This window comes from Panthera onca, chromosome C2 (assembly GCF_046562875.1).
Source record: "Panthera onca isolate mPanOnc1 chromosome C2, mPanOnc1 haplotype 2, whole genome shotgun sequence".
NCBI lineage: Eukaryota > Metazoa > Chordata > Mammalia > Carnivora > Felidae > Panthera > Panthera onca.
This window is the reverse complement of record NC_138347.1, coordinates 152887837-152911599: the sequence shown is the minus strand read 5'-3', so window position 1 is coordinate 152911599 and position 23763 is coordinate 152887837. Positions and strand designations below refer to the sequence as shown.

Here is a 23763-nt window from a genome sequence, read left to right as displayed (position 1 = left end):
GGTTGAGGTTCAGACAGCCTTGCCCTGTGGAAGGCCTGCACTGCCTTTGGAGAGGTGCAAGCAACCTTACTTCCTGGTTTCTGGTCTTAGCCGTTAGAGTGGTGCCTCATGATCTATCAGGACCTCACCGTTGAAGAAAATATGTTTGTAGGGGCGCCTGGGTGGGTCAGTCGGTTAAGCGTCCGACTTCAGCTCAGGTCACGATCTCACGGTTCGTGAATTCGAGCCCCCTGTCGGGCTCTGTGCTGACAGCTTGGAGCTCAGAGCTCGGAGCCTGGAGCCTGCTTTGGATTCTGTGTCTCCCTCTCTCTCTCTGCCCCTCCCCGACCCCCGCTCACACTTTGTCTTTCAAAAATAAAACAAACACTAAAAAAAGAAAATATATATAACCAAAAGGCAAAAAGAGACTTTAAAGTTGAATGAAGTTAGGAAAGAAGAAAAATGTGTTTCAGTGCTGGAAAGGGAAATGGTCTTGGCATATCAAGCTTTTCTGGGTAGGAAGGAGAAACCAGGTGAGAAGCAGGGGCCCCATGCAGCATATGGGATGGTCTCATCTGAGGGTGCAGCCGAATCTGCTAGAGCCAGGATGTGTTAAATCAGTTTGCAGACCGATTCAGGGGACATTCGTGCCACCTCTCCCTTCTCACCCTGCAATTGCTGTTTCCAGATTAATCAGTCCAAAGGCCAAGGGAGCACATACCAGGAATACTAAACTCAGAAAAGGAGGTCCCCTGATATCTGGGCCTTGGGAGGCAGGGAAGTGTTACTCAAGGAGCAGAGCAGGAACAACATTCTTGGCAGAGGGAATAGCATATGCAAAGGAGAGACACAATAGATAGGACATAACTTTAGGGCTATGTCATACTCTCTTGCCGCTTACCTCCATCTCCTCATATTTCTCTTGGAATATTCCACAGATAGGCAGTCTGCAGTTGTGAGCTGAGAACATGTCTCCATTACCTAGCGAACACCCATCTAGCAGGTTCTGGGTCTCAGGCCTCGTTAATCAGAATGTAGGAAAAAGAGCCCATTTCAGTCCCTGATCACGTGCTACTTGTCCCAGATGAATGTGTCCCCACTCAGGTTGAGGAGGCTTTATTAACTATTATGTTTATCCCTGAACCCTTTCCTAGATTTCTGTCGACGCCATTTCTTCCTCAAATAAATCAAGTGCACTCGCCTTCTGAGCCATACTATTTTAGGCACGGGATCCAGATCTGCAAACTCTTCTGGCAATTCCTTGCCCTGTAATCTCAAGCAGCTGCTTCTTGGACCGAAGGAGGCCCAGACGTGAGGGAAACCATTGCCATCTCAACTCCTCTCTGGCTGTGTGACTGGGCGAGCCTCTTGGCCTCTCTGATCCCATGTCCTGCCAGTAACAAGCCATTATTAATTTCTACATCTCACAGAGAGGTTATGAGCATTGGTGAAGACAGAGTCCCTTGTGCTTGACATACCTACAGCCACCTTGGGCTCTCCTTCAGGCAATCTTCTACACCCCAGGAAATGCCACCACTCCCCAAGAGCCAGCTGGACAAGGGAAGACCCAATTCTGACATTTGTGGGGAAAGAGAACAAATGGAGGCCCAGATTCCGCATGCTTCGCTCCGTCCAATCCATTCCAGGGAACTGCAAAGGAACACAAGGCTGGAAGACCAAGTTAAGTTTTTAAGTGATCAGATTCCTTGATGTTCTGCATGGGGGCATCCCCAAGCCCCTGGTCCACAGCCTGCCTTCCTCCTCCCCCTGACATGTGAGGCACCATGGCCGTGCATGGGGACTCTCCTCTATCTGTCCATTCCAGCTGTACTCTTACCCCCCCCCCCCATGTTTGCAAACAGCCACCCTTTGGTCATTCCTCACCAATGGTGAGGTCAGCCCTCAAGAAACAGATCCAGGGAAGACATGCCTACTGATCTTAGCGGTGGGTTGAGAGCTGTTTGGGTAGGAAATTCCAGGGTTGTGGGTGCTCTGAGTATGTTCTAAAACAGGGCTGGTGGGTACACAGATTATAGGTAGTCACATGCCCTGTGGTCCTGCAAATTCCTCCTCCCCTGAAGAAGGGGAAGCCTGGGGTGAGGGCATGGATAGTGCACTCCACAGTGCCAGGCCCAGGGCGAGGGCTCCTCTTGCTCAGGTAGGACAATACTGAAATGGGACTGGACATCTGACCTATGAGCAGGCTAACCAGTGACTGGCCGGTGACCTAAGAGGTGGCCTGGCGCGAAGACTTCTGCCCAGAGAGGATGATTTGGCAGACTGTACTTGCCAACACTTGCCGCCTCATTTCTGTTCACGTGTCCATCTGTCACCTCGCCATGCCCGCCAAGAGGTGGGGTCTATTTCTCCTCCCCCTGAACCGAGACGGGACTTTGCGGCTTCCTTGGTGAGCAGAAAGCAACAGAAGCCGTACCGGGTATCTTCTGAGACGAGGTCATGAAATGTGATAGGACTGCCCAACTGGGCTCTCTCAGAGGGCACTCGCTCTGGCAGGTCGGCTACCAGGATGTGAGGAAGCCCACACCACCTGAGAGACCATTGGTTTAAAATATGGGTTTTGTTATCATTCACATATGGTGAGGCCAACGGATCAGAGGGTGACTGCCATTGAAAAGACAATTCGTTACACTCATAGTTCCCAAGAGAAGGGGGTATACCAGGCCATGGGGTGGGGGCTCAAAAAGAAGAGCCAGGGTTGGTCAGGAAGCAGACTAAGAGAATGGAAAGCTGTGACAAGAGACTTTATTGTGGTTTCCATGGAAAGGTACAAGTGAGACAGCGTCGGCCGGTTAAGGATTGGCTAGTTTGAATAGTGTCCGTGGGCTCTGGGATGCACTTGGCCCTGAGGTGATTAGGGAAAGGGAAAACTGGCCTGGAGTGTAAAAGCTTCATAAGGGAGTGGTTGGGGCGGGGAGATGAGCTCTGGATTGGTTGGTTTGCATAGGAAAGATCTGCGCGCAGGCGAGCTACTCGCCATCTCTAGGAATGAGCTAGCCCTGGGAGGTGCAGTCCATCCAGAGTCAGCAAGATCCCAAGATGTCAAAACGTCAGAGTACAGCAAGTGAAAGGCATGAGTAATACAACCATTAGATTTTCCAGTAGCCTAAAAGTCTCAGCCAGCGTCAACTGTGAGGTGAGAAAGTGAGCCTTCTGACGGCCCCAGCCTCAGCCTTCAAGCTGTCCAGATGGCACCATGTAAGGCAGAGGTGAGCTATCTCTGTCAAGCCCTGCCCAATTTGCAGATCATACGCAATATAAATTTTTTTTAAGTCACTAAGCTTGGTAGTAAAATTTTACATAACCTAACTTGAACAATGGTAATGAGCTGAACTAAACAGCCTATCTCTCTCTCTTGCTCTCGCTCTCTCTCTCTCCCCAGAATTGAAAATGGGACTTGAGAGCATTAGTAAGTTGCTAACAGGAAGACAGGTGATTAGACCCAAAGAGAAGCAGGGATGGAAGATTTGGCTGAGTCACACTCAAGACAAATGACAAGAGGGCTGGTCTGGAGTGCTTCTGATCCTGAATGACCCAGTTTCCTGAGGTCAGCAGCAGGACCCAGTCAGCCCCGAGGGCCGTCGGGCAGTAGGTTTCTCCAGAGTCTAAGCTAGGTTCCCATGAGGCTTTAGATGGGGCAGAGACCCCTGCTCTGGGACCCTCACCCCTGTCCTTCCCTACAAGTGTCTCCATTCTTTGCAGCCAAAGGAGCCTCTCCCCCTTGGGGACACATGGTACCCAGTCAGAGCTTGGCATAAGGTAAACAGTCAAGATGGGTGACACCCACCCACCTTCTCTCCCACCAAGAGCCGCCAGGGACTTAGAGACAGAGACAATGTTAAGGAACTCTGTGGACTCTCTAGGTCTGGCCAAATCTATGTGACTCGTATCTTCATTTCTCAAAAATTTGCTTTGAACATTTATTTTTTAACTAGTTTTTTTTTTATGTTTATTTATTTTTGAGACAGAGGGAGACAGAGTATGAACGGGGGAGGGGCAGAGAGAGAGGGAGACACAGAACTGGAAGCAGGCTCCAGGCTCTGAGCCATCAGCCCAGAGCCCGACGCGGGGCTCGAACTCACGGTCCGTGAGATCGTGACCTGAGCTGAAGTCGGAGGCTCAACCGACTGAGCCGCCCAGGCGCCCCTGCTTCGAACATTTAAAACATCATTGTAGTGGTTCCAAAATGTCTGGACATTTTACTTCCTCAGTCCCATCTCCAAGCTCAGACCAGGATAGGCGTCCCCTTCTGGTCTGCACTCATTCTTTCTGGGCCAACAGGCCATCATCTACCTGAAAAGCAAGGCCCAGAGAGAGAGGAACCTGGCCTGCGGCCTCCTTCAGTGGAGACAGGGTCCCCAGCCTAGCACTCAGGTGTGGAGCACAGGGAGTGCCTCCCACGGCCACCTCGGCAGCAGAGCAGGACCGCTGGTTCATTGGGGTTAAGAGCCCCATCTGGGAATGGGCTTCAGCGGTGCATGTGGGACGGCTGTGTAGAAGGACAAAGGGGAGCAGGTGCACCTGAGAGTGTGCCGGGGGGACGAAGATGTGTGTGGCTCGGGGTGGGGCTGTTTGTGTCAGAGGACAGGCTAATATACTGACATCCTTTTTTCACGCTGTATTCTCTCCCCCAGTTCCAAAGCAGAAAGCCCAGCCCTCTCTCCACCCGGGCCTCTGGGGAAGTTTGTGTGAAAAATAGAAATTGCTAGCAGACGTTTCCTTGCTTTTACTTGTGATCATGTACGGGAGGGACGGGCCAAAACGACCAGGAAGGTAGGAGGGGAACTAAACAGTTCAAGGGGAACTGGAGAGGCACGGTAAGGTAAGGCTTGGCAGGGCTGGACTTCGAGAACCAGAGGCAAGGGAGAGAGAGAGAGAGAGAGAGAGAGAGAGAGAGAGAAAGAAACAGGCATGCCAAGGTGGAAGAAACCAGCCTGGGCAGAGACAACCTTGTCATGTGTGTGCCCTCTGTCCCAGCACGTATATGAGCCTGTGTACAAATGAGTTTGTACCTGTGTGTGCCAAATGTGTGTCTGTGACCAGACCTGCCTGTGAAACATCTCATGCCACAGACTTTGGGCATGTCTGGGTTTGTCTACTTCAGCTCCAACTCAGCCACTGCAAACACAAGTCAGGGAATAAAGGGGGGACCTGTGGCTGGGCCAAAGCCCGGGGCCTGGGTAGCCTGGGTAAGAGAAGCCAGATGCCATCAGCTAGGCTAGAGCAGGCTCTACTTGCCTGGGCAGGTGATGCCTGGTACCTCGGGACATAGGAGAAGCATTGAAGGGGCAATCCATGGGGTGCTAAAAGTGTGGGGTCCCACTTCAAGGAGCTCATTGGCTCCAGAGTCACCAAATCAACCTGGGACTCTGGGACTCTCTGGCCCTTCAGGAACCAAAGCCACTCCCACCAGTGGGCTGAGGGGACACAGGGCTGCCTTACCCACCCTGTTCTAATAGCTATTCCTTGGTAACCGAGTTTCAGGGTAGGACCATGCCCTCCCTCCCCCCAGGAGTCCCAGGGAGGATGTGAGCACAGGGCCGTTTCCCCTTATCCTACCCCAGTTCTCTGGGCAGGGCAGGTCTGGGAATTGGGAAGTAGAAGGAAAGTGGCTAGGATGTCCTCCTCCGCGAAGGCTTCTCGGATTTCTGGGTGCCCTGAAGATGCACCAACTCAGCCTCACAGGCCCGAGAGTCTGTCTCAGGCCAGGACGTGTCTTGTTTTCAAATTCCCCAAACACTTCCTAACCACCTACTTTTTGCCTAGGGTCCTCTTCTCAGTGTTCAGGACCCCAGCTCACTGGCCTGTTCTTTATCGCCTGTGGCCAGCATCACCAATGCCACTTCATCTTCTAACCAAGACTGGCTGCCAAGTGGGGCCCAATGCTCGTTTCCCCTGCCCTCCATGCCCTAGACAAGCACATGGGCCCTCACGTTCCTGAGCTCTTTTCTGTTAATACCCTGGGGAAAACTGAACAGGAGTGCAGCCCACGACAGCTCGGTGAGGCAGGGGACAGGAGCGAGTCCACTCTGGCTATGGTACTGAAGAGAAGGGAGAGATTTCCCTTGGCCCAAAGTTCTTCCAGCTGCATGAAAAATTAAATTGACATGAGACAGATTAACGGGTGGAAAAAAAAACCCCAAGGTTTTCTTATGTGTAGATGAAGGCCCAATAATGAAATGGAGACCCAAAGAAATGACCAAAGCAGGGTCTTTATACTTTTTTAGACAAAGAGATAATAAATTTGTGAGGAATTGACAAGACAAAGAAAAAACTTTGGGTTGGAGTAGTAACTTAGTAAAAGTAGCAAAGCTTGTTCTGATCTCTAAAATTCCCATCTCTGGTGATAAGGATGTCTCCTGGTACAGGTAGGGTACCTTTCACACAGATTTCTTTCCTGATTTCAGGGGGACAGAGGGTCTGAGTGTCCTTCTTGCACAGGCTGGCTTTCAGGTAACTTTTATTTAAAATAACAACTATGCCAGGGGCACCTGGGGGGCTCAGTAAGTGGAGTGTCCAACTCTTGATTTCAGCTCAGGTCACGATCCCAGGGTCATGGGATCAAGCCTTGGGTACCTGAGGAGACTGCTTAAGATTCTGTCTCCCTCTGCCCCTCTCACCATCTCACACACTCTCTTGCTCTCTCTAAAATAAATAAATTAATTAAATAATCAATATGCCAACGTGGCACATTCTGGAGCAGCCTGCCCTTGGGCCCTACATTATTCATCAGGGAACAGGCAGGCAGTGAATCCAACTTCCATAGCCAACTGGCACATGAAAAGGACCTCACAACATGGGGGCCACCAGGGGGCAGGCTGCACCTGCTGGACCACTGGCTCATCTGGGGGCCTTATTCTTGGCAGTCAAGTGTCTATAGGTGGCAAGGAGGCTTTGCACAGGTCCCACACACGGGGACAGATGGAAAGCATCCCTGGGGATGACAGCAGAGGGCAAAGCTGGCCAGGATGCCAGGTGTCAGTGGACATCGGCATTTGGTTGGAGGAATCTATGTGTGATGAGGGAGCAGGAGTCTTGGAAAGGAAGGATCAGGATGTTGTGGGAGCAGCATGGATGTTAAGGACAAAAAGATGAGCTTTTGGGGAGCCCTCAGGAATGATGTCCTGGGCAACCTGCATGGGAAAGACAAGACAGGGCGTCTTGGGCATAAAGAAGCCCTCTGGCTTCCCTAACTATACCTGGATCTTCCAGCTCATAGGAAGTTCATAAGTTCCCCCTGGGGCCTCCACATCCTTGAGTCAGAGGTGCTGTTCCCAGACCACTGCAGCCCAGGCACGTAACCCTTGTTTGGTTACACAAGTCAATATAGTCCCCGTTGTTGCTTAGCCTGGTTTGAATTGTTTTCCACTTCAGCTCACAGATCTGAACAAGTTTCTTAAATGCTACCTGTTCCTTGCTCAAGAAGTATCAATAGCGCCAGATTACCCACAGGTTGAAGTCCAGACTCAACCTGGCTCTCAAAACCCCAATCTCTTCCTCCGTCACGACGTCCCACTCTTCCTCAGATGGAGCTTTCTCTGTGGGTGCCGTGGTTGGAAAAGTCCTCTTAACTGGGACACTGTGGGCTCAAAGATGCTTTTGCCAGCATCATATCCTCTGTGGGGACTCCTGGACTACCAGGAGAATAAATCAGTTCTACTCTGTGCCATCCCGATTTTCCTCTGCGTCTTCCATCAGGCCATGAGTCTCTTGAGGGCACTATGTCTACTGCATTTGGCCCAAGCCTGGCACACTGAAGGCATCCAAAAACATACCTGAAGAATAAATAAACGACCTCTGTGAGTGCAGCCTGTCCTGCATAGCTAGAATACGCCTTTTTTGGAGCTGATCAGACTCTGGGCTGGTCCACTGTAGGAGAGAACTGCCACCCACATCTAGGTCCCAAGGTCCTAGGTCCCAAGGAACCACATCTAGGCAGAGAGACTTGTGAGCAGACTCAGGTTTGTATCCACTTAACTGACCGCCAGGAATCTCTGCCCAGATCCCACTTCTTCTACTCCTTTCCCAGCAGGAGACTTGCTGCCCTGAGCCAGCAGCACGTGCAGCTGGAATCCAAGAAAGACCAGAAAAGCTGACACTGAGATAGAAACTAAGTAACAGACACAAAACTCAAGATTGAGATGCCCACAGAGAAGACAGAAAGCTGACAAAGCACAGAGCCTAGACAGCAGAGATTCAAAGACAAAGAGTAGGGCCAGCCAGGCTGGGAATGGCAAGTCCAGAGAGCATCCCATCATCTCCTCTCTTGATTAACGTGACATCTTCTGCGGGTTTTTCCTGCCTCTTGCACTGCCTCTGACCCAATCTGTTAGTAGGATTTTTTTTTTTAATTTTTTAAATGTTTTATTTCTTTTTGAGAGAGAGAGACAGAGTACAAGTGGGGGAGGGGCAGAGAGAGAGCGAGACACAAAATTGGAAGCAGGCTCCAGGCTCTGATCTGTCAGCACAGAGCTGGATGTGGGGCTCGAACTCATGAACCGCGAGATCATGACCTGAGCTGAAGTCAGACGCTTAACCGACTGAGCCACCCAGGTGCCCCAGGAGGAACCTTCTAAAGACATATCTGAATATGTCATTCCCACAGCCCTCAGAGTAAAGAAAACCCCGATACCTCTCCTGAGTTACAAGGCTCTGCTTGACATGAGCCCTACACATCACCAGAGCCTTCAACCCCAACCACTGTGAACTTTCCCCCAGGTATGCTCTCCCTGGCCGCTCAGCCTGAAATCGAGCTACTGTTCCCTCTAGCTGGGACACTCATCCTCCCATTTGCCTTTTTTTTTTTTTTTTTTTAATCTTATCCACTAATTTTCCATTTAGATAAAAATTAAGTTAATTTAAAGAAAAACATTAGATCGGGCATATGGTACAAGGACACTGCATTATAATAGTTTGGGGATTGAGACTCAGATAACATTTCAGTGCTCTGTTCAGACCCCTGAGATCCCTTTTACTGTTTCTGGGCATCTCTCTCTTGGACTTGTTGTGCTTTGGCCTCCAATGGCTGGTACCTGTCCTCAGGTCACTACGTCTGTTTTGATTCCATTCCTCAAGAGCCCAAAGTGTCTGGGGGCTTTAAGCCCCCTGAATTCCAGGGACAGCCCATAGCTTTAACTGGACATGTGGGAATAGGACAGCCCATTTCCCTAACGCTCATTTCAGACAACTCTGAGAGCCTGCCTAGAACAGAACCTAACACATAGTGGGCATTCAATAAACGTTTGTTGAAAGAACAAACGTAGCCACATTTATTAATCTTATCCTCTGTAATTTCTGTATTTCGTTGTAATTTGTGTCACTCTTAGCTTTTCCCATCTGACATCAAAAAGCATTCACCTATATTTGTTTTATTTATTTATGAATTAATTTTTTTAAATTTTATTTATTTTTGTATTTTAGAAAGAGAGCGTGTGTGTGCAAGCAGGGGAGGGAGACAGAGGGAGAGAAAGAGAGAATCTTAAGCAGGCTCCACACTCAGCATGGAGCCCAACGTGGGGCTCCATCTCAGGACCCTGAGATCATGACCTAAGCCAAAATCAAGACCAGACACTCAACCGCCTGAGCCACCCAGACGCCCCTATGAATTTTTTATATTTAATTATTTGATCCTTCTGGATACGCTGTTAAGGACTGAGATAAATGTATTTTCTTCTCATGACCAATCAGTTGAACCAATAGCAATTCTTGAATCTTTCCTTCATCTATCAAACCAAGATACTGTCTTATCTAAGACTCATTCAGTGAGGCATTATGCAATCATTTATTACGGTAGTTATAAATGATTATGCACCGCATGGAAAAATGCTCACCTTATAACTTTAACCATGATATTTTTATAGCTACATAAAATTATGTCAACATATTGGCAAGGACAGGGAGAAGTAGAGAAAACATAGATTTAAGGATGCTGATAGGGCTGTGGGTGATTTTTCTCTTTGATTTCTGTGAATATTTGCGAAATTAAAAAAGCCCTGAAACTTTAAATGAACATAATATGGAGGGTAAGAAGAACTTTAGAAAGATAGCAAGCTGTTTTCTTGATTGAGCTTGAGACAAAAGCTTCGGTGAGGTAGCTTTTTGTTTTTTTTCCTTTTTTTGGAGGTGATCTCATAAGTAAGCTGAGGACAGTGAAGGAAACTGGAGGGTCCGGGGGGGGGGGGGGGGGGGCGGGGTGTGGATCAGTGAGTCCAAATGCTCCCATCACCTTGCCCTGGCTAAAGGGATGCTGCCTCAACCAGGCAGCAGGGATACAGATCTCTGTGGTCACACACTAAGAACTGTAGAACAGTATCTGGCTGCAAGACCCCTCTGACCCCTGAGAATTCTGCAGTTTTTTAGAAACTGAATTCAGAGAACATTTGAATTCACCAGGCCCTGGGCCAGCCCTACCCTCGTGACAAATGTACAGAGCATCACGAGTAGGAACACGGTTAGTCCTGGGTGCCATGGGGCCCCAATCTGGTCCGTACCCGGGAGGGTTAGGCAGGGCATGTCCTGGAGCCTGGGCTGTATATACCCCAGGGCTTCCGTTCCTAACCGCCAGGGCACTTCACTTCAACCTTCATATCTCAGCTACCCCCGGCAATCCACTGGGTCCCAAAGGTGCTCTTAGACGAACAGGTACACAAGCATCAACACGTACCAAGGCAACCGGCACAGGACCCATCCACACGCACAGACAGCCAGGATGTCACTGGAGGTCTTGGATTTGGGGGCACAGCACAACCACAGGCGGCCCCGACTACCTCTTATAGCAGCTCTCCTGCAGTGCCTTCCCACCTGCCTGGCCACAAGAGCCCTGTCCCGGGGACAGGTCTCCCACACCGAGACCCTCACTGCGCTCCACCTGGCGCAGAAACCGGTGAGGTGGGCCGGTTGCCCCCGGCCAGAGGGCTTCCGGGAGTGTACTTGAAAACTTTGGAGAGGCTCGCTGGTTCCCTCGGTGCGCACGCCACCTGGCTGTCACCAGCTCCGGGAGGTACGGGGGAGCGAGAAAGGACCTACCAGCGTCACGTCTTTTAAGTCACGACGGGGTTGAACGTGCCTACGAGGCCCGGGGTGCGCGCGCAACCCCGCGCGGCCAGGCGAGGCTCTGTAGGCCGCAGGTCGCCCCCTCGGCCTTGCCGATCACGTCACGCTCCGCAGGCCCTCCCGAATCCTCCTGATTGGTGGAGAGCGCGCGCGAGCGCTGCCGCTCCGCCCCCGGATCCGCCCTCCTGCGGCACTGCCCCGCCCCCTGGCTTACAAGGCTGGCCGTGTGGCTTCCAAGTTGGAACGCGAAGGCGCGGGCGCGAAAAAGCTCGGACCCTCCGAGGCCGAGGGGCCACTTAGCCGTCATGCACGCCGTCGCTCCAGGCCTGACAGTAGGTGGCTGCTTTTCAGAAGCACAGTGCCTGCTCAGCTAGGCCCCCTTCTTCTCCATAGCCCACGACCGGCTCCCCCACCCCCCTTATTGCAGAGCACCCGGAAATGCCCATTGCCCAGGCCCCCCTCGACGCCGATACCCACACGTACCAGGACACTGGTCCTCGGGGACCCGCCGCCCGACTCCCAGGCTCGCCCGACTCCCAGGCTCTCAGGCCCGATGCGGATGCGGGTTCCGCCGGCACCTCACGCCTGGATCCCCCAGCCCCGACCGCGGACGCCCCTCCTGACTCCCCGCTCACCCCTGGCTCCCCAGGATTCTCCGCACTCTGGGACCCCTCTGCCGCCCCGCGCGCCCCCGGGTTTTTCCTCACACGAGCGTCCGGGACCCCTCAACGGACCTCCTCGGTGTATGAGGGACCACCACTCCTTAGCAGCCTCCGTTGCCCTCCGCGCCCTGATCCCTGACTCCTCGGTCCCCGCACCGGGACGCCCCTCACCCAGCATTTCCCCCCAGACACCCCCACGGAACACCCTCCCCCCCCCCCCATATTCCTCCTCCGTTCTCCTCGCGGTAAACATCCCTCCTCAGGGCCCAAACTCACTCCCGCAGCCGTGCGAGCCCCCCTCGGCCCCCGGGTCCCACAGTGCACACCCCCTCTGAACCCCACCCGCACGCCCGCAGGCCCCCGCTTAGCTCCCAGCGCCTGCCAGGCTCCCCGCACCTCTTCCCCCAGCCCCGGGCCCCTCGCATCCACCGCCAGAACCCCGCCGAATCTCCCGCACCGCGAGCCCTGCGCCCCAGTCCTCCGCCCGAGACCCCCTCACGCACACGCGCGCGCGCGCACACACATACACACACACACACACACACACACACACACACACACACACACCCCGGCGCGCACGCCCCTCCCGCCCTCCACTCACCCCTCCGTCTCACCCCGCACCCCTCTCCCCTCGGGCCCGGCGGGCAGCGCCGGGGGCGGCGGCGGAGGCCGGTCCCCGGGCCGGGACACACCCACCCGCCCGCCCTCCTTCTTTCCCTCGCTCCCTCCCTCCTTCCCGCCCGCCCTCCCGCCCTCGCTCGGCGCTCGCTCCTTCCCCCTCGGCCGCTCCCGCTTCCCGCGGCGCCGGGCCTCCCGCTCCGCCTCCCCGTGCGCGGCTCTCCCGGGCGCGGCTCCGGGGTTCATGGTGACGAGGCGGCGGCCGCTCGAGCCCAGCGGCGGCGGCGGCGGCGGCGGCGGCGGCGGCGGGAGCTGGGGCGCGGGCCCGGGCCGCCTCTCCCTGAGCGCGGGGCCGGGCGGCGGGCGCGCCCAGGCGGCGGCGGCGAGCGCCCCCCCGGCCCGCGGCCCCGCGCGCCCCCCGCGCCGCGCCCCCGCGCGCCTGGCTTGCGGGGGGCCGGGCCGGCGGGCGGACGCCGCGCCGCGCACCCATGGACGGCCCGGCCATCATTACCCAGGTGACCAACCCCAAGGAGGACGAGGGCCGCGCGCGGGGCGCGGGCGAGAAAGGTGAGCAGGGGCGCGGGTGGGCGGGCGCGGGCGGGGGGCGGGCGCACTCCCCGCGCCGCAAGAGTTGGCTGCCGCGCGCCCGCACGGGCCTGGGGGAGGGGTGTGCCCGCGCAGGAGGGTGCGTGGGTGTGGGGGTGAGCCCGCAGGCGAGGCTGTGAGCGGGTGGCGGTGACCCTGACGCGCTGCGAGTTTAGGTTTGCGCTCCACCAACGGAGAAGTTGTGAGCGTGTGTGTGCGTGTGTGTGTGTGTTGCTGGCAGGTTGTGAGTGCTTGTGCCCTTTGGGTTTTGTGTGTGCATGAGACAGAGAGGTGGTTCAGGGTGTGTGCGTCTACCAGAGAGGTGCGGAGGATGCTGTGCACCTGACAGGTTGTGAGTGCGTGTGTGTGCACTTAAACGTGTGTGTGCAGACACGCCAACTGAGATTGTAGGGGTGTGTGTGTGTGTGCACCTCTCGCAGAGGTTGTGAGTGCGTGTTCTCCTGCCAGGCCATGAGGTTCTGTATGTACCTTATGTGCAGGTTTGTATGTAGCCAAGAGGTTGTGGAGTAAGTATGTGTGTGTGTGCATGAGCGTGAGCCTGCAGAGAGGTTGTGTGTGTGTTCCCTACTGACGGGAGTTTGTGTGTGTGCATGGTGTGCCTACACCACCAGCTGGCAGGTTGAATACGCTGTGTCCATGGACTGGAAGGTTGTGTGTGTTTGTGCACTCACGCGAAGGCTGTGGCCTGTCTGTGCCATATGTGTGCACCAGTGAGGCCGTGTGCCTGGGTGTTTTAGTTGGTTGTGCAAGTGCTGGGGAGGCAAGGGGTGGGGGGAGGCATTGCCTAAGCCATTCCCCCTTTTTCGACTTCTGGTCTCAGTGACAACAGCCTTTTGGGAGTGTCTGCTTGGTCTGATGCTCCCTGGGCCCTTTTAGGGCCGACCTCTAACACAGACTCAGGGAGCCCTTAGGGTGCCGGGTGTGTCCCTTCTCTCTGTGCTGCAATGCCTGGTTTGGTTGTAGCACATTTGACCCCATCACCCACTTTTGTCTCCTCCTTGTTCTTTTTCTTTGTGCCTCTGCCCCCCTCTGAGACTTGATGTCCCCCTTTCTTATGTGCCCTGCTTATTGTCCCTCTAGTGAGTTGTCCTGAGGTCTTTGAAGGGCCAAGGAATCTGGCTTGGTCTGTTTAGGTGACTAAAGCCATCCTCCCTCTCTTCCTGCTGTGCGTCCCCCAAACACCTAGACTGATGTCAGGAGCAGCCCACAAGGACACCCTCCCCCCACCCAGCCTAGCCTGGCTACTGCCAACTCTGGGAAAGAATCAGATTTCTTTCCATGTGTTACGACCCTTGCTGTGCCAGCGGGGTAAGGGGTGCAGCCCATCTGAGGAAGTGGGGTGAAGGTGGGAGGAGACAAGCCCCTGTCTCTTTCCAAGCAGGGACCACTGGGCAGGCCCATCAGAAAAGGCAAGAAACCGCCAGAGGGACCCCCAGATTGGGGATTTGTCAACCCATTTGCACTTTCGTAAACCAGGAACATTATGTGTCTGCAGACGTGTTTTCTTTCATGCGGAATTAGAAATCAAACTCCCCCAGGCATTTTTCTGTGCCTAACAAAGTAGCTACAAAACTAAGCGAAGAGGGTGCTTCAGGTCCATCTGTATGTCTCTTTGGGCCCAAGTGGGCAACACTTGTTCTGACCTTTCTGCCATCAGGACTGTCAGTTGGAGCCCTGGCCTGTGGGCTCTGGGCCGGGTGTGTCCTCTCATCGAAGGTTTAGTGGGAGGCACGAAGGTGGTTTGGTGCCTCTGCTTCTCACCCACTCTGGATCGAGTGCTTTGCGTGATGCTTTGCCAGAGCGAGAATCCACAGCTGTTGTGAAGAGAGGTGTGGCATAAAGCAGGGAAATATTTGTCAGGACCTTAGCCCTCCTGCCGCCCCCAACCTGAGTCTAGGAGTGGGGTCCTCCCCAACACTCTCTCTTCCTCTAGCTGCTAGGCTTTTTAGAGTCAATCTATCCAAAATCCAAGCCACGCACAAATCGTCAAGGACGGTGCTTATTCTATTCAACCTGTTTACGTTACTTTTCATGGCGATCTTTTATTATCTTTAACAGCTTATTTTGTTTGTTTTCTAGTGTCTGGCTGGCTGATTGTTATCTGATTAGGCCAATACTGGCTGCTCAGGGGTGGGGTGGCTAGCCAGTAGATTCTTCTTGCCGAAACATTAAATAATACTTGATTCAGTTTTTCACTTTTAAGAAATGGAAAAAAATTGGTCAGTTACGACATGGCAATAAACTTCAGAGCCAAAATTTGGAACAGCTTCTTCATACTCGTACATCACTAAATAGGTTCGGCGATGTTTCTAGCTTAAGCATGTTGATCTGTTTAGATGGGCACAATATATTTTACATAATTTTAATTTTAGGTAAACACTTAACCACTTTGTTTTTATTTGTGGGGCCTGGAATGTTGTAAGATTTTGTGGGAGGAAAGAGACATACTGTGGGTTTTAAAAAAGTTTACTTTATCATTTATTCTGTAAAACAGGAATAGTAATGACTGCTTTTGTGTTTGATAGGAGGGTTAAATGAGATGATGTATGTTAAACCTTTCTTTAGGTATGGATTTGTAAAACGAAGAATAATAATACATAAATACTCAACGTTGGCTCTGGTGTTTTGCACGAGTTGAATTACTCCTTGACACATTGCCACGTGGTGGTGCACTCCTTGGAGACGACTGTCACGATTGCCACCAACAGCCTGGCCTGTCAGGGAAGATTTATTTCTTAGCTGTGTTTGATTTGGTTGACAGTATAAAGATGCAGAGACAGATTTCCCTGTTAGTTCAACTCAGCCTGCTTTGCTGTCTAGACATTTACTCTTGCAAATCAATAAGAAAGGTTAGTACGGTGGAAAAGTGGACAAGCTCATGAACAAGGAAGTCCTAGCATAGAAGAGCCAATCTGTCCCATAAATGTATGAAGTGATGCTCTACTTCATGTGACATAGTTGCATGCATCAGCTCGGTTAAGCACTTAAATGACAACATTCAGAGTAAATAAAAGTTTTGGGAAATAGATACTCTTACAGACTTTTGTTGGAGAATACAATCAATACAGACTTTTTAGAGGATAATTTAGCACTGAATTGTTTAGGAACCTTTCTGGCTGCAAGTAACAGACAACTGGGCTTAGCCTAGGGCGTAAACCAATAGGATTTTATTCCTAACAGCTAACAGTCTGGAGGTAAGCTCCTGCTGGCTTTGGTTCAGCAACTCCTTGGTACCAGGCCTGACATCACCATGATTCTCTTGGCTTCTGTTCTTGTTGTAACGTAGCTGCCACCCCTCCAAACACCACAGCCACCTTCAGGGCAGAAAACAGCGACAGTCATGTCTGTCCCTTTTACCTGGAAAGCAAAAACGTTTGAGGACTGGTCAGCAAACTTTGCCGATGTTTATTTAGCAAGAACTGGGTCACATGGCCACCCCTAGCTGCAAGCAGAATGAGTTTCCAGCTTTTCCAGCCTTTGTTATGGGAGGCAGGAGATGATTAGAAATAGGTGGGAACAAAGTGTTGGTTCAGCCAATCAGCGATGTTGGCCCTATCTTCAAACTTGTAGTTCTACTTCTGGGTGTTTCTCCTGGAGAAGTGCCCTCCTATGTGATCAAAGAAACACGTACAGGAATTTTCACTGATGGGTACATTGCTTGCAGTAGCAAAAAATCCATTCTGAGTTCACTGTTTTATAAGATGAGAAATTTAGGTTCAGTTTTTTGCTGTTGAAGCAATTAGACATAAATTGTTGGAAAGGCTATCCTTCCTCTTTTGAATGTCCTTTGTATCTCTGTCAAAAATCAGTTCAGCATATTAGTGTAGATCTCTTTTTAAAAATTTTTTTTAAATTTTTATTTATTTTTGAGATAGAGACACAGAACGCAAGCAGGGGAGGGGCAGAGAGAGAGGGAGACAGAATCTGAAGCAGGCTCCAGACTCTGAGCTGTTAGCACAGAGCCGGACCTGGGGCTCAAACCCACCAACTGTGAGATCATGACCGGAGCCAAAGTCGGACACTCAACTGACTGAGCCACCAAGTCCCCCCTGTGTAGGGTCTCTTGTTCACTGATCCACCATAGCTATGTAGTAAGTCTTGAAATAGGATGGACTGATTTCTCCAATTTTTTGTTCTTTTTCAAAAATTATTTTAGCTGTTCTAGTTCTGTTGTTTTTCTATATGCATTTTACAATAACCTGGTCTATATCTACAAAAGATCGTGCTGAGATTTTGATAGGAATTGAATTTAACTTGTATATAAATTTGGGGAGAACTGACATCTTTACTATGTTGAGCCTTCTAATCCATGAACACGTTATGTTTCTGTGCTTATTTAGACATTCTTTGATTCTTTCATCAGAGTTGTATAGTTTTCAGCATACAAGTCCTGTTGATGTTTTGTTAGACTAACACTTAAATGTTTCTCTAGCTTGTTTTAAGTGATCATATTGTACTTTTAATTTTGGTCCAAGTGTGCATTGCTATATAGAAATAGAATCGATTTTTGTATGTTTGTCTCATATCCTGTGACCTTGCTGAGCTCACTTATTAGTTGTAAGAGGCTTTGTAGATTTCTTGCAGTTTTTTACACAAACATATCAAATAAGAACATTTATATTTCTTCATTTCTGATTTGTATGCTTTTCTTTTTCTTGCTTTATCGCACTCACTAGAGTGTTGAATAATATGTGGGGAGATTGGACAACCTTCCCAGTGGGAAACCATTCGGTCCTTTACCATTAAATATAATGTCAGCTGTAGGGTTTTTTTTTTTTTTTTTTTTGATGTCTTTATCAGGTTGAGGAAGTTTCCCTGTATTCCTATTTTTCTGAAAGCTTTTAGCAAGAATGGATATTATTATTTTTGGGTAGTACCTGGGTAGCTCAGTCTGTTAAATGTCTGACACTCGATTTCGTTTGGATCAGGTCATGATCTCCTGGTTCATTCGTGGATTTGAGCCCTACATCGAGCTCCTCAGTGACAGTGCGGAGCCCTCCCATGCACTCTTTCAAAATAAATAAACTTTAAAAAAAATTTTTAAAAGGATGTTATTTTGTTGTGTAATTTTTTTGCATCAACTGATATCGTCCTGTGAGTTTTGTCTTTAGTCTGCTAATGTGGTAGATTACATTGATGGATATTGTTAAGAGTTTTTACATCTGTATTCATGAGTGATATTTGTCTGTAGTTACTTTTTTTTGCATCGTCTTTATCTGTTTTGGTGTCAACTTCACAAAATAAATTGGGAAGTGTCCTCTCTTCTTTTTTCTGGAAGAGATTATGCAGAATAGGTGTTAAGTCTCCAGTGAAATCATCTGGGTCTGGAGTTTTCTTTGGGGGAGAGTTTTTAATTACAAATTTAATTTCCTTAACAGTTATAGAGCTATTCAAATAATCTCTTTCACGTTGGCTAAGTTATAGGTGCTTTTTTTTTTCAAGATTTGACTATTTCATATAAGTTGTCAAACTTATGTGTAGAGTTGTTCATAATATTATTCTCATATTATCTGTTTGGTTCCTGTAGGGTTTGAAGTGATATACTCTTTCATTCCTGATATTGGTAATTTTTGTCATTCTTGCTATAGATTTCTCCGTTCTCTTGATCTTTACAAAGAATCGGGTCTTTGATTCATTAATTTTCTCTATGCTTTTATGTCTTCAACTTCAATGATTTCTGTTCTTTTATTATTTCCTTCCTTTTGCTCGATGTGAGTTTATTTTGCTCTTTTTTTCTTGGTTCTCGAAAGGGAGCTTAGATTGATTTGAGACTTTTCTTCTTTTCTAATGTATGCATTTAGTGCTACAAATTTTTCTCTTAACACTACTTTTGCAATGTCCCACAAATTCTGATGCTACATTTTCATTTTCACTCAGTTCAGTGTATTTTTTAAAAATAGACTTTATTTTTTTAGAGCAGTTTCAGGTTCATGGCAAAATTGAACAGAAATTAGAGTTCCCATGTGACACTGACCCCACACATGCACAACCTCCCCTGCATTGACACATTATTATCACCTGAAGCCCACAGTTCACATTATGGCACACTCTTGGTGTCTTACATTCTGTGGGTTTTGACAAATGTGTAGGGACATGTATCTACCATTGTAATGTCATACAGAATCGTTTCCCTGCCCTTAAAATCCTCCCTGTTCTATTTATTCATTCCTCCCTTCCTGCAGCCCCTGGCAACCACTGATCTTTTTACTGTCTCCCTAGTTTTGCCTTTTCCAGAATATTACATAGTTGGAAATCATACAGTATGTAGCCTTTTCAGATTGGCTTCTTTCACTCAGTAATGTGCATTTAAACTTCCTCTGTTTCTTCCTGGCTCATTTTTTTTCTAGTACTGAATAGTATTCCATTGTATGCATGCACTGTAGTGTGTCCATTCACCTACTAAAGAACCTCTCAGTTGCTTCCACGTTTCAGCAGTTGTGAATAAAGCTGCTATAAACATCTGGGTACAGGTTTTCCTGTAGACACAAGTTTTCAACTCATTTGGGTAAATAGCAAGGAGCACCATTGCCGTCTAGTGTGGTAGGAATATTTTTAGTTATGTAAGAAACTGCCAAACTGCCTTCCAAAGCGGCTGTATCATCTTTAGTTTTCAGAAGTTTAGTTATGATATGTCTTGGTGTGGATTTCTTTGGGTTTATCCTGTTTGGAATTTGCTCAGCTTCTTGAATTTGTAGAGTGTGTCTCTTGCCAAATTTGGGACGTTTTCAGCTATTATTTCCTGAAATGCTTTTTCAACACTGCCATGTCTCTTCTCCTTCTGGGACTCTAATGACACAAATATTAAAATCCTTTGTTATAGTCCATGGGCTTATCAATGCTAACTATTCTTTTTTCGTTTCTCTCTGTTGGATAATTTGGATTGGATAATTTCTGTTGTCCTGTCTTCAAGCTTTTTTATTTGTTCCTAGTTCCCTCCATGCTGCTGTGTATCTCCCATCCACTGAGCTTTTTATTTCAATTTTTGTATTTTTTGGTTCTAAATCTTCCATTTAGTTTTTCTTTCTATCTTGTGTTTCTCTCCTGAGACTTTCTATTTCTTTGCTGAAGCTTTTTATTTTCCTCATTTGTTTTAAAGTGCTCCTAATTGTTTTTATCATAGCTGCTTTATTTTTTTCTTTTTTTTTAATTTATTTTGAGAGAGAGAGAGGGGGAGAGAGAGAGAACTCAAGCAGGGGAGGAACAGAGAGAGAGAAAGAGGGAGAGAGAATCCCAAGCAGGCTCTTGATTTCCAGCCCAAATCAAGTCAGATGCTTAAGCAACTGGGCCACCCAGGTACCCCTCATAGCTGCTTTAAAATCTTTGTCAGAGAAGTATGACATCTCTGTCATCTTGGTGTTGGCATCTATTGATTGTCGTTTTTCATTCAATTTGAGAATTTCTAGTTCTTGATGTAAGTGAATTACAATTGAAATCTTGACATTTTCATACTATGTTATGAGTCTCTGGATCTTATTTAAACCTTCTGCTTTATTTGGTTTTCTCTGAAACTGCTCCAGCAGAGAACGGAGGGGAGGGCACTGTCTCATTATGCCAGATAGATGTAGAAGTCCAGGATCTCTACTTGGCCTCTTTTGACACGCTGCTGTGCAGGGAGGGAGTTTTCAGCTCCCACATGGTCTCTACTGAACTGCATTCGGAGTGGTCTCATGCCACTGGGTGCTGGGAAACCCCTGCCTCCTCCTGTGCCTCCTCTGGCACCGCTCCAGTGGGAGGAGGGCTTCCTTACTTCTAGGTAGGGATGGAAGTCCAGGCTGGCCGCATGGTCTCCACTGACACCTCTGGGAGACAGGGGAACTCTTTACCAGTTGTCAGGTTTGGAAGTTCCTGCTCCCTACTTGGCCTTCTCGGACACTACCCTGGCCTCCTAACACCCTGATGAGGGTGGAATTCTAGGTACTCAGCCAGTTTTGCTGGCACGGGTGAGGAAGGGTGTGTGTGTGGGGGGGGGGGGGGGGGTGATTGGCTGCTGTAGAGCAGTTGTTGTCTGAAAGTTTTGTGTGTTGCCAGACTATCCCTTTCCTGGTCCCTTAGTTATAAAGAGTAGTCTTTGGAGGGAACTCCCGTCTGCAACTGTTGGTGTTCGCCTTACCACCTTCTTCAGCTAAGTCTGGGCTGTTAGAAAAAGAAACCCCAGAGATCACTGCAATGTCATTTTAAGTTTCAGAGCCCCTAGCTGGTCTGTCTTCTTCCACCTTTCAGAATCTTCTTATGTTTACTTTATAAACAGTGCCCAGGGTTTTTAGTTATACTTAATGGAAAGAACCAGAAGTATGTCTACTCCATGTTCCTGAAAGCAGAAGTCCCCTGATTGACTTTTAGACCGCTCCAAATTAAGTGTTTTAAGGAAGACTGGAGTTGGAAAGTTGTCATTTTCAAGGTTTATTTCAACATTGTGCTTATGATCAATGTAAAAGTCAAAGTGACTTAGTGCTTTGAGAATCTTGATTGCCCCCTAAAAAGAGAATGATAATTAATTCAGTGGGAAATCAAGGCTAGATCAGTAGGGCTTCAGTGACAATTGTTGTTTAAACAACCTTAAAAAAATGCTTCCATAAGCTTTGGTCTTAACACCAGAATTTTTTATCAGAGTTCATAGTATCCTGATTTAAATATATTTTTGATCTAATATTCCATTTGCTTGGCAAGCATGTTTAAACTTCTGTCTCTCATTTTATTTCTCAAGCAAGAAAGCATCAATTTAAGTCAATAGAAATGTCTTCATAGGATAAACACAAAGGAGCTCATCTCTGGATTTAGCACTCATGACCACCACACATGGCTTGCTGGCCAGTGACTGGAAAAGTCTGCTTCCAGCCTGACTGCTCTGGAAGGAGGTTTTAGAGCTTCAGGAACTTGTCCCAGACCGTACTTGACTGGCACGTCCAGGTTGGAGAGGAACCCCATTTGGAACGGACTAGGTTTTCAGGAGGGACCACAGAGCTTCGAGCTTAATTCCGACATAGGTGTATGTTCGTATGTGTTTACTTACCTACTTATCTGTCTTCCAGTTTTATTAAGATATGATTGACATACAACACTATTTAAACTTAAGTTGTACAGCGTGATGATTTGACGTGCATACATGTTGTGAAATGATTACTCCAGTAAGTTTAGGGTGCATCCCTCACCTTGTATAGTTACAAAACAGAAAAACCACCTTTTTTGTTCTTATGATAGGAACTTTTGGGATTTACTCTCGTAGCAACTTTGAAATATACCCTACAGCAGTGTTGACTGTAGTCGTCATGTTGTATGTTACATCTCTGATGCTTGTTTATCTTACAGCTGGAAGTTTACAAGTTTGTACTTTATGGTCACTTCACCCAGTCCCCCTCCCCCACTCCCTGCCTCTGGCAACCACAAATCTGATCGCTTTTTCTGTGAATTTGGTTTTTTTAGGTTCCACGTATAAGTGAGATCACACAGTATTTATTATTTTTGTCTGTCTGACTTATTTCACTCGGTATAATGCCCTCAAGATCCATCCCTGTTGTTACAAAGGGCAGGATTTCCTTCTTTCTTATGGCCGCGTAACATTCCATTGTATAGGCATACACCTGGTCTTTATCCATTCCTCTATTGATGGACACTTAGATTGTTTCTAAGTGAATAATGCTGCAGTGAACATGGGGGTAGGGAGGGCAGGTGTCTCTTTGAGATAGTGGTTTTGTTTCCTTTGGATATATACCCAGAAGTGAGGAAAAGGCCTTCCTCTCTTTTACTGATGTGGAGGGTAGGGGAAGTAGGATACATGTTGCAAGTAGATTCACTGGGTCTTTTCAGCCAGGAACCGGCAGAAGTCAGGATATACTCTGGCGACCAATGATTCTAGATTTAAATGTACGTGTATAGTTTTAATATATGTTTTTTTCACTTGCTTTGTCAGTAACGTATGATGCCAAGGTCAGGGAATGTAAGGAGTCTCTTGGGTAATATTAAAGGCATAATATATACCTTCAAATTTATTTTCTAGATCTTGATTTATCAGACATTTAGAGTTTAGTATTTTTAATGACTTATCTTTCTGTTTAAAGTCTACTTTCTTTAAATAGTTTTCTTTCCTTTAATCTTTTCACATATATCCTCCTATCTTCACAAAGTGAGGATGCATATTCAGTGCTATATTTAAAATAAAATTAAGCAAATATTTGCTTTTATGGCTCTGCATAATGGAGCACTGGGTCAGGATGTGGACATTTTTGTATTGGGGATCAGGACTGAAAACACTGGTGGCATAGTTCTCTGAAAGCAGGGAATAATAAACACTGGTCTTTATGGATGCTAAGGATTATGTAATCACCTAAGTAATAGCTCATTTTGATTCTGAGTAGCTGCTTCAATTTAAAAACTGAAAGGTTTCTTTGTAATTATGATTTGTATTAAGGCTCTTTGCCAGAATGTTTTAAAATCTTGGTACTTAAAAGCGCTTTAAAAACTGAAGAGAAGTGGCTTAGCACCTGCTGCCCAATAGTGTTCTTACTTTTCATAGTTAGTATTTAACCCAGGCTTTAAATGTTTTTAGGGTCTCTTGAAGAACAAACTGTACCACCTTGTCAACATGGCTTGAATGAAACATAGCCTTTCAGTACCAGAAGTCAGTATTCCAATAAGAATTTATACTGTACTTTACATTGTACCTAAAACCTCCTTCTGCAGTCTGATCAAGATTAAGCTTTCATGCTTACAATGTCATTAAATTTGTTCTAAGTATTTGGCTCACTTATGTTCAAGTCAGAAACCATTGACCTTAATTCCATAGACTTCAGTCAGAGCCATATTTTCTTTCCCCTTTTTGAAGAAACAGCTC

At 48.2% G+C, this 23763-nt stretch overlaps 1 protein-coding gene and 1 long non-coding RNA gene across 5 annotated transcripts in view; one reads left to right on the top strand and one right to left on the bottom strand.

The window, feature by feature from the left end:
• Positions 1–5: 5 nt before the first annotated feature.
• LOC145712430 (uncharacterized) lies at positions 6–12325 on the bottom strand. The gene is made up of 3 exons (XR_014135260.1): positions 10661–12325; positions 1454–1647; positions 6–1369 (listed from the first exon to the last, which is right to left on the bottom strand). It is a non-coding gene; the product is annotated as an uncharacterized LOC145712430 (long non-coding RNA).
• Positions 12326–12711: 386 nt separating this feature from the next.
• The window catches only part of CTDSPL (CTD small phosphatase like), a 120691-nt gene continuing 109639 nt past the window's right edge, over positions 12712–23763 (top strand). For all 4 annotated transcript variants that reach the window (XM_060638241.3, XM_060638244.3, XM_060638240.3 and 1 more), the window contains exon 1: positions 12712–12896. In XM_060638241.3, coding sequence (XP_060494224.1) covers positions 12818–12896 — 79 coding nt within the window. In that variant the 5' untranslated portion in view covers positions 12712–12817. The remainder of the gene's footprint in view (positions 12897–23763) is intronic.